This window comes from Vicia villosa, linkage group LG4 (assembly GCF_029867415.1).
Source record: "Vicia villosa cultivar HV-30 ecotype Madison, WI linkage group LG4, Vvil1.0, whole genome shotgun sequence".
Classification (NCBI taxonomy): Eukaryota; Viridiplantae; Streptophyta; class Magnoliopsida; order Fabales; family Fabaceae; genus Vicia; species Vicia villosa.
This window is the reverse complement of record NC_081183.1, coordinates 188,699,466-188,713,307: the sequence shown is the minus strand read 5'-3', so window position 1 is coordinate 188,713,307 and position 13,842 is coordinate 188,699,466. Positions and strand designations below refer to the sequence as shown.

Below are 13,842 nucleotides of genomic sequence, written 5' to 3'. Positions count from 1 at the left end.
AAAAGGGTATTAAATTGATAGATTGAAGAGAAAATGTGCAATTTGTGGAAAACGAGGGAATCAGAAGTCGATTCCCACATACGACGTTATTGTTCCGCAGTGGAAGCAGAATTGGTTGAAGAACCAGTGGTTGTAGAGGTTATTGGTGGATTTGAGCTTCCAATGCGGAGGAGGAGTTGAACTGCAAGGTTAGCACTCCAAAGTCCAAGTCAGTATGTGGAGAAGAAGTGGAAATGAAATTTAAAATTGAAATTGTGTACATGAATTCTTCACGCGTATTCTTTATATAGTGGATCGGTTATAACAACTCATTATCTATTTGGCATGTGATACAGGGAGCCGTTAGATATATTTTAAATATGGATCACATGTAGGGGTAGAAATAGGTCATGTCGAACTACAGGGGCCTATGGCCTAGCCTATATAAGACCAGGTCAAGCCAGACTTATTTAACAAAAATGTCAGAATTAGGCTTTTTTAAAAGCATATTTAATAAATTAGGTCAGGCTTAAGCTATTAAAAAAAGCCTATGAAGCCTTATAGGCTAACCTATATTTTCATGTATATTATAAATAGGCTAAATAGACCGGCTTATATTTACACGTATATTAGAAAAAAAAAGCTTAATAGGCAAGCCTATATATGCATATATATTAGAACAAATGCTAAATAGACCGACCTATATATGTATATATAGGACGACTTATAAGATTTTTTTAAATAATATGGATTAATTGAAAACCATAATGAAAAATAGACTTTTAAATAAGCTATCAGGTCAGGTCAGACAAAAAAAAAACTATTATAGGCCATATGACAGGCCCAGACCTTTCAAGTTTATCATAGGTCAGACCCAAGCCTTATAAAGCCTAGCCTAACTTATTTCCACCCTTAATCACATGCACTCTTCCATATGATAGCTCTTTTATACCGTGATACGGAGAAGTGGAGAACCGTTAGATAGATCTTAAATATCGATCACATGTACTTTTTCATATGATAGCTCCATTATACCGCGAACTCTCTAGGCGAATTGTGGCTCCTTGGTCGGCCGGTGATCATTTCGTTCTACCTGAAACATATATCGGTATGGTTGGGTAGAATATCGGTGTAAAATTATTTTATATATATTAAAATGCATATTTTAAATAATCTCATTTTTTTTAATTAAAAAAAATGGATGTAGGAGTAATAATATTGTAACCAAACCAGAAAAAGAGAAAGGAAAATAGAGATCTCAAATCGTTGCTACTTCGCAATAGAATCCATCGATTTTTGCTTCAATTAACGCTACGCATCTTCATATCCTTTTCCTTCAGATCAGATCTAAAACCTCTCGTTTCGCAGATCCGCCATGGATTTCATGAAAGTCTTCGATCAAACCGTTCGAGAAATGTATGTTAATCCTTTCGCATTTCAATTTTCATTATCATTTTCGTTTTTCAAATGATCAAATTCGAATTATATTTCAATCTTCGTATTGTTCTTTGTGATTATTTGATTTGATTTTATTGCTTCGTTGGAACAGAAAAAGAGAAGTGAATCTGAAAGTGCTTAAGGTTCCCGAAATCGAACAGAAGGTGAAGATTCTAACCGTTGATATTGTTTGCATAGATTTCATTGAAAATCCTGCTATTATTGTTTGCGTTTTAGAAATTCTGATATATTGATTTGAACTTCTGTTGTATCTATTAATTAATTTGTATATTTTTCTCTATAAGGATTTTTGCATTTATCAGAAATCGATTTGAATCAAATTTGTCTGAGAGTTGACGGTGGCAGCATATTATCAGTATATTTTTTTGAATAACTTGTTGATGCTAGTTTTTGTTTTCATACAATACAATCACAAACTTTAGGAATCTATCTGGTAAGGAGAATAGATCAGATGGAGATGAGTCAAACAGCTAGAGGTAGAGAGAGACCTAGAAAAACTATAAGAGACGTTATTAAAAAAGATTTTGAGATTAACGATTTGGATAGAAGCATGGTCCTGGATAGAACATTATGACGAAAGTTGATCCATGTAGCCGACCTCACTTAGTGAGATAAGACTTGGCTGTTGTTGTTTTATCAGTACTGCTTAAAAAGAGAATTGCACATGTTAATAATGTTTTTGGTTTTATTTTGTTTTACTTGTAAGCAACTCCAACCATTGTGCCTAGGCTCTTCTTCTATTTATTCAGAATTTCAAAATGTTTTGAAGATTTTGTATCACTAATTATATATATGAATGAAAAATAAGAATGTGGATTCATTACCATGCTAGTGCCTCACAACATACAATCCATTGATGTTGCTTTGTTGGTTTTTCCCGTCAATTTTTATAATTTAGGTGTTGGATGCAACTGATGATGAACCTTGGGGTCCTCATGGTACTGCTCTGGCAGAGATTGCAACGGCTACCAAAAAATTGTAAATAGCTACCTACTGCTTTTGGTGTTATATTGCTTTTTAACTTTTGAATTTCTTTTGGTTTTCAAAGAGAAAGTTTCTGATGTAAGTTAGTTGATTGCTTCTTCTGTACCTTCCAGTACTGAATGTCAGCTGGTTATGAATGTCCTTTGGACAAGATTGAGTGAAACTGGAAAGGATTGGCGATATGTATACAAGGTAACAATATCTAAATATATTTATAATCATGTTACTATTGCTTAAAATTTTAAGGTACAAAGGCGAGGTTTTTTTTTGTTTGTTGCATTTCCGAAGTTGATACAACAACTCACTTTCCTTTCTATTTGATGCCAGGCATTAGCTGTTATAGAGTATTTGGTATCACATGGATCTGAACGTGCAGTTGATGACATTATAGAGCATACTTTTCAGATCTCTGTAAGTGCCATTCTCCTGTATTTAGCTTGTTTGTCTTGCAGTTCTTAACAGTGCTGATTAGTAAATCATAAGAGCATTTTCTTACATAAACATAATTTATTTTGATTGGTAAAGGCACTTTCTAGTTTTGAATATGTTGAGCCCAGTGGGAAGGATGTGGGACTCAATGTGAGGAAGAAGTCAGAAAACATTGTGTCCCTTTTGAATGATAGAGAAAAAATAAGTCAAATCAGAAATAAAGCTGCTGCAAACCGTGACAAGTATGTCCAATTTGTCAATATTTCAATCCGATAATGATTTGTTAAACTAAGCTACTATTATGTTCTCAGCAAACTATTTTCTTGTTTTTATTTTGGGGTGCTTAATTTAGGTATGTTGGAGTTTCATCTAGTGGAATCACATACAAATCTGGGACAACCTCGTTTAGTAGTGGGAGTTCCCAGAGCAGTAGTAAATATGGAGGTTTCGGTTCAAGAGACAATGATAGGTATAGTGATAGCTATGGAGACAAGGGGCGCTATGATGAAGATAAAGTAGACAACGATTACTCAGGAAAATCACGCCATGGTGTCTCAAGTAACGATCAAGAAAACTCCTTCAAGAAGGGTTCTGCACGGTCTGTCAGGTAGGGTGTGTCTAACTGCTAATATAGTCTGCAAATAATGGTAAATGTATTTTATGTTTGTTCAGTAGTTCCAAACTGTAGTTAGATTGTATTGCGATAAATATTAGTTCCAAAGTTTGAATCTGGTGTACCTAGTAGTAGTAGTAACTACTTATATCTTTCTTTACCTTATACATTGTTGGGGGAAAAAAAGGCTTGAACTTCGACACTAGTGTTTGTTCTTCATCATGGAAACTTGTTATTTAAAAATGAATTATCTTCTGGAAAACATTTCCTTGAATAATATTAGTTAGCAGGGCACTAATTGTAATTTGCTCTGTTTTATTTTCTTATAGGTTTTATGATTCAATTTTCTTGAGAAGAGAATGTATCTTATTGATCTATTACAATTAAAATGTTGGGAAGTGCCCATAACAAAGATTTCGAACTGATTAAAGTTATATAAAAGCTGAAATAAATTTGTACCTAGTCAAAGGCAGGCAACCCAATACATACTACATGCTCACAGGATAGATATCTCAACAAGCTTTTTTGACTTTTGAAAACATTATGTAAGAATATGGCTAATGGTTGAGAATTGAGATACTTATCTCAACCCATCCTTTTACTTTCTATTGCTTTTGTCTTATGCATGGATAGACACATTTTTCTGCCTCTTCATACTGCAATCATTCTATTCTGTTACCCGTATTCTTATTTCGGAATGTCTTCCTTGCAGTAAAAGTAAGGAGAAGATATCATCAAGAGCTTCAAAGTCATCTGCAAATGCAAGTTCAGTTCCTTCCCAAAGTACAAGTGTAACTGCAAATGATACTGAGGATGACTTTGATGATTTTGATCCAAGAGGAACGTCTACTAGTAAGTAATCTGAACACAGTCTTCAACTTTGTAGTTGTTGATTCAATTCATTGAAGAGAAGCATTAAGTTATTCTTTTTAAGCTGAGTTTAAATTACCAGGATGCTCATTTTACTGTTTTATGTGTGGTGCACCTGCAACTTTCATAATATCAAATTTAGTAATTGACTAGTTTTTATCTTTGAATTTGTATTTTTTTTTTTCAACAGAGACTACAGCTGGGAGCTCAAACCAGGTTGATCTCTTTGGACAAGATTTGATTGGTGACCTCATGGATGCTCCAACATCTGTTTCTGTGGAAAAACCAGCAACTAATGATGTGTCAGAGGTTGATCTCTTTGCAGATGCGGCATTTGTATCAGCACCACCACAAATGGACAAAGGAGCTAGTTCTCAACCACAGGTTAGACTTCGTTACCTATAATTTTTGTGTTGCATTTTTTTCCTCATGTCATCTACCATGTATTCACATGTTTAACGGCATGAATCTCCCCCATTAAGTAGGTCCTATCTCAAAACTTCTAGATTCCACATTCATTGGGGCTCCAATAGCGGGAATGTTGCCAATATTGAATAGGATTGTTAGACTGCATTCTACTCCATTGATGTAAATATCTCTGGTCTATTATTTATGATGAACTATAACTGAACTAAATTTGAGACTGAAATCCCTCAACTGTAAAAGTTAGCATGCTGGAATTGTATGGAAGGAAGAGCCATGAGGTGGAACATGGTACACCATTGGCAGATATTTGGTGTTGCATAAATTTTCACACGTGTGTATTAATTGCTGTGATAAAAACTATTCAGCTTATTAAACTGATTATAATTTATTCATATTAGAGAATAACGAATCTGGACGTTTGTTTAGGAGACTCCTAGAACTACAAGAGAGAGTGACTAAATAGAGGGTGGTGGGTGGATAGTTAAATAATTAAAGATAAATGGAAAACTATAGCCCAAACCATTAAGAGAGATTTAGAATTAAATGATCTATCATTGGAATTAATTCATGGCAAGATAGTATGCTGTTGTTGGATTCATGTGGTCAAACCCACCACCTAGTGGGGAAAAACTTTGGTTTTTTACTTCGGTATTTTTTGAAAGAATTGTTGATTTACCTGCTTAACTTCTTTTCTTCACATTTTCATTCAGTGCTTAAATTCCATTTATGTGTATCTTATTGATTGCATGGACAGGAAGAAGTGGATCTCTTTTCTTCACAACCAGCCATTTCTTCAGCTACACCAACAGTTGACTTGTTTTCCATTCCTGCACCGGCTGTGCAGCCTGACAGCAAGTCGGAAAACTCTGTTCCTGTGAATAACAGCACTTTTGATCCCTTCGCTTCTGTTCCACTAAATAATTTTGATGGATCTGATCTTTTTGGCGATTTTACTTCTCAATCTGATACTGTATCTTCACAGCCCTCACCTAATGCTATTACCGATGGTAGTACAAGTGCTAAATCTTTAGCGGTCGTTTCACCTAAAAAAGATGCTTTTCAGGTGAAATCTGGCATTTGGGCTGATTCCCTAAGCCGTGGGTTGATTGATCTCAATATATCTGCTCGTAAGTTTTTATGTTGACTACTTTAACAGCTTTTTCAAAGCATAGTATATTATGTGTTAAGTTGCTGCTATATACTCTGTACCTGCATACCTTCACTCACAAACACAAGAAATCATGTACCTGCATGTCTTCACTCACAAACACAAAAAATCATGTTCCTGCTGTCTTCACTCACAAACACAAAATCATGTACCTGCATATTTCAAATAATCTGTAATTGCACGGTCCTTTTCATCCATGATTACATCAGTTGGAAATTCCGCTATTTTTGTGGTCCGCCCCTAGCCATGTAATTGTGGCATTTGGGCTGCCTTCTTTGCATTCTCCGACACCTTTCATTGTGTTGGGTGTGAAGGGTAGATATAATCTTACATTACTTAGAGATATCATCTGTGTAGTGTTAATAATGTTTGAGCACCTTCAACTTACAAGTCGGTTTTGTAAGGTTGAGTTAGTAATAACCCAAATTTTAATATGCTATTAAAGTCTATCCAAAATCTATTACACTGCCTGCCATCAAATTTCTGCCAAGGTTTGTCAGAATCGAGAGTTTACTTTGAATCGAAAGAGGATAGTAAGATCGAAAAATTGTAAATCGCAATCAAAATCGGTGGATTCTACTCAAATAGTTTTGTTGAATCAAAAGGGGAAATCAAGATCGCATAATATATATATATATATATATATATATATATATATATATATGTACATATATATATATATATGTATATGTACATATATATATGTACATATATATATATGTACATATATATATGTACATATATATATGTACATATATATATGTACATATATATATGTACATATATATATGTATATATATATATGTACATATATATATACATATATATAATATGTATATATGTACATATATATATACATATATATAATATGTATATATGTACATATACGTATATATATATATATATACGTATAATATGTATATATACGTATATATATACATACCTATTATACGTATATATATATATATATATATATATATATATATATATATATATATATATATATATATATATATATATATATATATATATATATATACACACACACATATATATGTACATATATACATATTATCTACATATACATATATATATATGTACATATATATATATATATATATATATATATATATATGTACATATATATACATATATATATATTATAGGAATTTTACTCTGAATTAGGATTCTACTCACGATTCAAATCGTTTAAGGTGAGCAAAATCGCAAAATCCATGGATTTCACGAGTCTGATCGCGATTCTGACAACAATGATTTCTGCTATAGCGGCACTTGAATCACACCCTAGATGTCTAGTCATGTGCGTGATGAGTGTGTTAAGATCCCTAAATTGGATGAGAGATGACATGAGCATATTTTATAAATGTGGACAATCTTTACTTTACAAATCACATTTGTAAGGTTGAGTTAGAAGTTAGAACCAATCTAAAATTCTATGAACATCCAAAGCATAATTTACTTTTTAGGGTTCTAGTCTTGTGGGATTCAATCTAGTGTCTAAAAGGTGATTAATGCATCACATTGTAGTATGTGTTATCTTGAAAAATGATGCACAAGTCTCTTGCACAAGATTATGTACATAAGTTTGGTTGATGGACCAGTTTAAAAACTACTTCGTGTGTTTGTCCACTTCCCTGTTGCTCCCCATGTATGTGCACAATCACGAGTCAATGGTTAAATGATGCGCTCATGAAATAAGTGCACTGTACTAGTCTACCAATTATTTTAGCAGCTTCTGTAATTATCTTATATTATTTTGCAGCCAAAAAAGTATCCCTTGTAGATGTTGGAATTGTGGGTGGATTGAATGATGGGGCAGATGAAAGAGAGAAAGGCCCTCCAGCTGCATTTTACATGGGTAGAGCCATGGGTTCAGGATCTGGCCTTGGTATGTATGGTGGCACTCCTTCACAGCCAACAACTGGAGACGACATGTTTTCGAACTTTGGCAGCCAAAATTATCAATTTGGTGGGTTCCAAAAGTAAAATTAACAAGCTGTATACTCCTTTCACTTATTCTTTGTGTGTCGGCATTATCAAGATTGTTGAGCTATTTGGCATGTTGGATTTTGTTAATATGTATTTTTCAATCTATTGTGATTATATTATTATAGATTCATGTTACTGTTGCATCTTAATGTTGATTACAAGTTCCAGTATACTGCAGTGCCCAAAGATTTGGTGACACTACTTTAAATTGTAAAATGCATGGTTGCCTTGGCCTTTTTTTGGTTTTTTAGTCTCGTTCATTCGTTAAAGATGTTGAATGAAAAGCCTTCTGGTTGTGCTCTGATAATTACAGCTGCAATTCAAAAGCACTGTTTACCCATAGGATTGTCAGATCAAAAGCTTCTCTCATTCGGAATAGTTGTCTTTGCGTTGGACATAGAAAGAGGGGAGGAAATGGCGGGGGAGAGAAAAGTCAGAGAATTTTGAAGTTGAGGAATAATAGGTTATAGAATAATCCTTTTACTGCAAAACTAAACTAATATGTAATCTATAATCTAATGTGAAATAATATTATTTTAGTTAAAAAGTAATGTTGCTCGATTTGAACACGTTAATTTTAAAAATTAATCAATTCCAACATTCAATAAAGACCCCAAAAGAACACATAAATTGTTAGCAAGTTAAATTCAATTGCTTTTCATTTTAAAAGATCGCAAGTGGCTTATATTCATATCCATTTGGTCTTTCATAAATATATAGTTTTGTTAATGAGAATATTTCATTGTCTTTGCAACGGCAAGCATTCTTCACCCTTATAGGTATACAAGTGAAATATGTTCATACAACTGCAAACAATTGAGATGGATTAACAAAACTATTTGATAGATATCTTATATATAAATGCAAGGTTGTCATGATGGCAACCCTAGCCATGTGTCATCATGATAACAACTCTTCACAACTTTTGACACATGTCACTCTAATATCAATCATAATTCTATTTTAAAAAAAACTAATTTTACATTAATAATTATTAATAAAAACTCTAATTATAAAATACAAACTCTAATTATACAAACTCTATATTAAGATAAATAATAATTATTATTATAATATTTATAATAATAATAATAATAATATAATAATAATATTAAACCACCAGTATTAATAATAATTATATAATATCTAACTAATAATAATATTAAAAATAATAATAATAATAATAATAATATATTCAATCAGCACTATTATATCTTATTATTTTAAATCTCATTTTTTATACAAAAAGTCTTTAATTCTCCAATACTAATAATAATAATATAATAAAAATTATAAATATATATTTAATTTTAAATATAAATATTAAATAAGTTTTGTTTAAAAAAAATGTCAAATAGATATGTTATAAATTTTTTATAATTTATATCCCATTTAACATTCTTTAATGTATTAAATCCCACTGCAATGTTAAAAAATTATGCTTTTTTAATTATTCTCTTTTATTTATTTTGTTTAATAATAAAATTATAATTTTTATATAATCATGAATTACTTAGTTTTTCTAAATAATAAATACAAATAAAAAATATAAAAATATTAATAAAATTGATATAATTATATAATATCCAAATATCTAAAAACAAATATTAAAAAATGTATATAACTAATTTATGATAGATAATAAATAAAAAATATAAATACAATATATATATATATATATATATATATATATATATATATATATATATATATATATATATTTAACATTTTAAAAATATAAGTTAAAAATCTCTCTTTTCCACATTTCAGATTTAAATTTAAATAATAATAAAAAGTAACATCGTTATTTTTTTTATAAAAATTAAAAATATTATAGTATATTTTTCTTTATATTTTTAAATTTTGATTTTTATAATAATATTTTAAAGTTTTCCATATCATGTTGATTTAATTATTATTAAAAAATTTCTCAAATCGAAAAAAGATATGTTAGAGAATTGAAGTAAATAAAATATTGTGAATAATAGTTATTTTTAAAAATAAACTAAATATTAAGTGATATGATAATTTAAATGTTATATACATTTTATTTTAATACTTTCATGGTATAAAATAAAAATATTTTTCCCAAACTCAAAACTATATGTTAAAGAAGTGCAGTAGATAAAATATTATAAAAATAATAATTTATAAATGGAATTAAAGATAAAATGATATGATAGTTTAAAGTTTATAAGCATTTTATTTTAAATCTTTAGTAATATAAAATAAAAATATTTTTTAACTTTATTATAAAAAAATTCATGTATATTAAATATTTATTTATTTTATTCTTTTTAAAGATTATATATATATACTGGGAGCTTATTAAATCTGATGTTATTGCTGCTGTTCTCCAATTCTTCTCCCAAAGCTGGCTGCTGCCTAACTATAATGCTAATAACCTGGTCCTCATCCCTATATGCAAGGAAGCTAACTCCATAAGTCAATTTAGGCCTATTGCTTTAGCCAACTTCAAATTTAAAATCATTTCTAAGGTCTTAGCTGATAGGTTATCCTCCATTCTTCCTTTTTTGATTTCCAATGAGCAAAAGGGATTTGTGGCTGGTAGGAACATAAAAGATGGAATATGTCTTACTTCTGAGGCTGTTAACATTCTGAACAATAAAAGCTTTAGTGGTAACATTGCTCTTAAGATTGATATTGCTAAAGCCTTTGATACTCTTAATTGGAATTTTCTCCTTCAAACTCTTTCTTGCTTTGGTTTTGATAGTAAATTTTGTAATTGGATTCATGTTATTCTGCAATCTGCTTATATTTCTATAGGCTTCAATGGCAAGTCTTTAGGCTACTTCCAGTGCAATAATGGTGTGAGACAAGGTGATCCCTTGTCTCCTCTGTTGTTTTGCATTGCTGAGGATGTCTTAAGTCGCAACATAACAAATCTTGTTAATACTAACTGTATAAACCTGATTAGAGCTAACAAAAATTGCTTGATTCCATCTCACACTTTATTTGCGGATGATATAATGATCTTTTGCAGGGGTGACATAAAATCTCTAAGCTCTATCTCTGTTCTTCTCAATGAATATGGAAACAGTTCTGGGCAGTTTTGTAATCTCTCTAAATCATTGATTTATGCTGGGGGAATGAGCTCCTCGAGACATGATAATTTGGCTGCAATCTTAGGATTCACCAAAGCTTTTCCTCCTTTCATTTATCTTGGAGTGCCTATTTTTGTAGGTAGACCTAAGGCATGCTATTTTCTTGCTATTGCGGATAACATTAAACTAAGGCTTGCTGCTTGGAAAGCTAAGATTCTCTCCATGGCAGGCAGGGTGCAACTGGTGAAGGCTACAATTCTTAGCATGTTGGTTCATTGTCTTTCCATCTATAGTTGGCCTGGGAGCATAATCAAGATGCTGGAAACCTGGTTGAGAAACTTTATATGGTCTGGCAGCTTGGAGAAAAGGAAAACTGTCACTGTTGCTTGGAAGGTTTGTTGCAAAAAACAGAATGAGGGTGGTCTTGGTATTCTGTCTTTGAAATCCTACAACCAAGCTACTAATCTTCAGCTTGGATGGAGCTTTATGAATGACAAGCAAAGCTGGACCAGTCTTCTTAAATCCAGAGTTATGAGGAATGGTAGATCCATAAAGTATGCTATCAAATCCTCCATTTGGCATGGCATAAAAGAAAACCTTAATGATGTTCTGGAAAATTGTATGTGGAGCATAGGGAATGGCAAGAAGGTTAATTTTTGGCTAGATAATTGGTTAGGTGAGCCTCTTGCAAAAACTTTCAACATTCCAAATCAATTCCATTCTGCCATCAAAACTATGGTGAGTGATTGCTGGTGCAACAATGCCTGGAACTTAAAGAATAACATCCAAATTGCCTATCCCAATATTCTTAAGTTGATTGAAGGAGTGTCTATTCCAATTGAGGACATTGAGGATTTATATGTTTGGAGAAATACCAAGAATGGTCTGCTTACTTTAAAAGATGCTTATAACTACATTGGCAAACAAAGGCCTGCGGCTTTTTGGAACTCGTGTGTTTGGGACTTGGATTCTACACCTGCTCACTCCATGATTGTTTGGAGGATTATCCACAACAAACTCCCTACTGATGAAAATCTCAAAATGAGAGGAATCTCCTTCCCTTCTATATGCAGCCTTTGCAATTCTTGCAGTGAAACATCCTTGCATCTATTTTTTGATTGTACTTTTGCAGGTCGTATTTGGAAGTGGTTCACTAACCAACTCCAAATGAACTTGGTGGTTAGTAAATTAGAAGACTGCAGGGAAATTCTGAATCAGTCTTGGTCTCCTCAAGCTAGGGCAGTGATTCGGGTTTCCATAGCTTGTATCATTCATCATATCTGGTCTGCTAGGAACTCAAACAGGTTTGACAACAAGGTGCCCTGCTGGAAATCCTTTGTGTCGACTATTGCTGCCCATGTCAAAATGGTTGGAAACAATACTAAAAGGACTTCCAATTCCTCTATGCCTAGCTTCTCTCTGCTTAAGATGTTTGATGTTCAAATCAGGCCTAAGACTCCCACTGTCACTATGGATATCCTCTGGTCTCCTCCTACTGTTGGTTGGACAAAATGTAATATTGATGGCGTAGTGGTTGGAAATCCAGGTTTGGCTGCGTGTGGAGGAGTGTTTCGTGATCATAATGCTATCCATATTGTGAGTTTTTGTGATTTTCTGGGCAGGGAATCTCCTGAATTTGCAGAGCTATACGCTGCAATCTTGGCCCTGGAGGAAGCCAAAAGAAGGAACATTAACAAGCTGTGGCTTGAAACCGATTGCCTATACGTAGTTAACGCATTCAGAAACCGTGCTTTGGTGCCTTGGAAGCTTCGTTCTCGTTGGCTTGTGTGTTGGAGTTTCACGATCACCATCGATTTTATGGTAACACACATATTTAGATAAGCCAATTTTTGTGCTGATTCTTTGGCTAATGTGGGTTTAAAATGCAAGACCTTCAAATTATTCTACTTTGTTCATGAAGATATCTCTAGAGATTACTTGTTAGACAAGTTGGGTACACCTAGAATTAGAATTTGTCATGCTGGGGTTTAGGCTTGGTCCCCCCCTTGTGTTCCTTTGTAATCTCTTATTGTTTTAATGATATCTTCTTTTCTTTGCTTAAAATATATATATATATATATATATATATATATATATATATATATATATATATATATATATATATATATATATATATATATATTAATTTGAAATGTAAAATAGGTGTTTTCTCTTTTTTTTTTTTTTGACTTTTTATATAAATACATATATTTTTAATCCTAATATATTCTCATTTCTAAGATATTATTATTGTTATTATTAGATTCATTTGTACGAAATTTATTTTTAAAAAATAATTTCATTATAAATATGATACTCAATATAATATTATATATATATATATATATATATATATATATATATATATATAATTTAATAAATTGAAACTATATTAATACTACCTCCGGTCCTATTTATAAGAAAAGATTCTTTTATTAGATACATTGAATAAATAATGTATCTAGACAGTTTATTGTCCACATATATTATTTATTCAATGTATCTAAAAAGAGAATATTTTCTTATAAATGGGACCAGAGGGAGTAATTATTAGAAATATATGAAAAATATATAACATTCATCTAACAAGATAACAAAAAATATATATTTAAGAATTGAAGTAGCAAAAATATTATAAAAATAATAATTTTAAAATAGAACTATAGATTATCTGATATGACAGTTTAAAGTTTACAAACATTTTATTTTAATATTTTAATAATATAAAATAAAAACATTTTTTAATTTTTATATAATATTTTTTAATTTTTTAATTCTTATATAATCCACTAACCTTATTAATCATCCAAAACTCATATATTATAGCAATAACTATCATA

At 31.2% G+C, this 13,842-nt stretch overlaps 1 protein-coding gene across 1 annotated transcript; it reads left to right on the top strand.

Moving 5' to 3' along the window:
* The first annotated feature begins 1,192 nt into the window (after positions 1–1,192).
* On the top strand, positions 1,193–8,206 carry LOC131596444 (clathrin interactor EPSIN 1-like). The gene is made up of 11 exons (XM_058869093.1): positions 1,193–1,395; positions 1,529–1,580; positions 2,336–2,415; positions 2,535–2,613; positions 2,749–2,832; positions 2,947–3,092; positions 3,203–3,457; positions 4,176–4,315; positions 4,524–4,717; positions 5,514–5,886; positions 7,711–8,206. Exons 1-11 carry the CDS (start codon positions 1,355–1,357, stop codon positions 7,932–7,934), a joined length of 1,668 nt encoding a protein of 555 aa, XP_058725076.1. The 5' UTR covers positions 1,193–1,354; the 3' UTR covers positions 7,935–8,206.
* Positions 8,207–13,842: the final 5,636 nt, after the last annotated feature.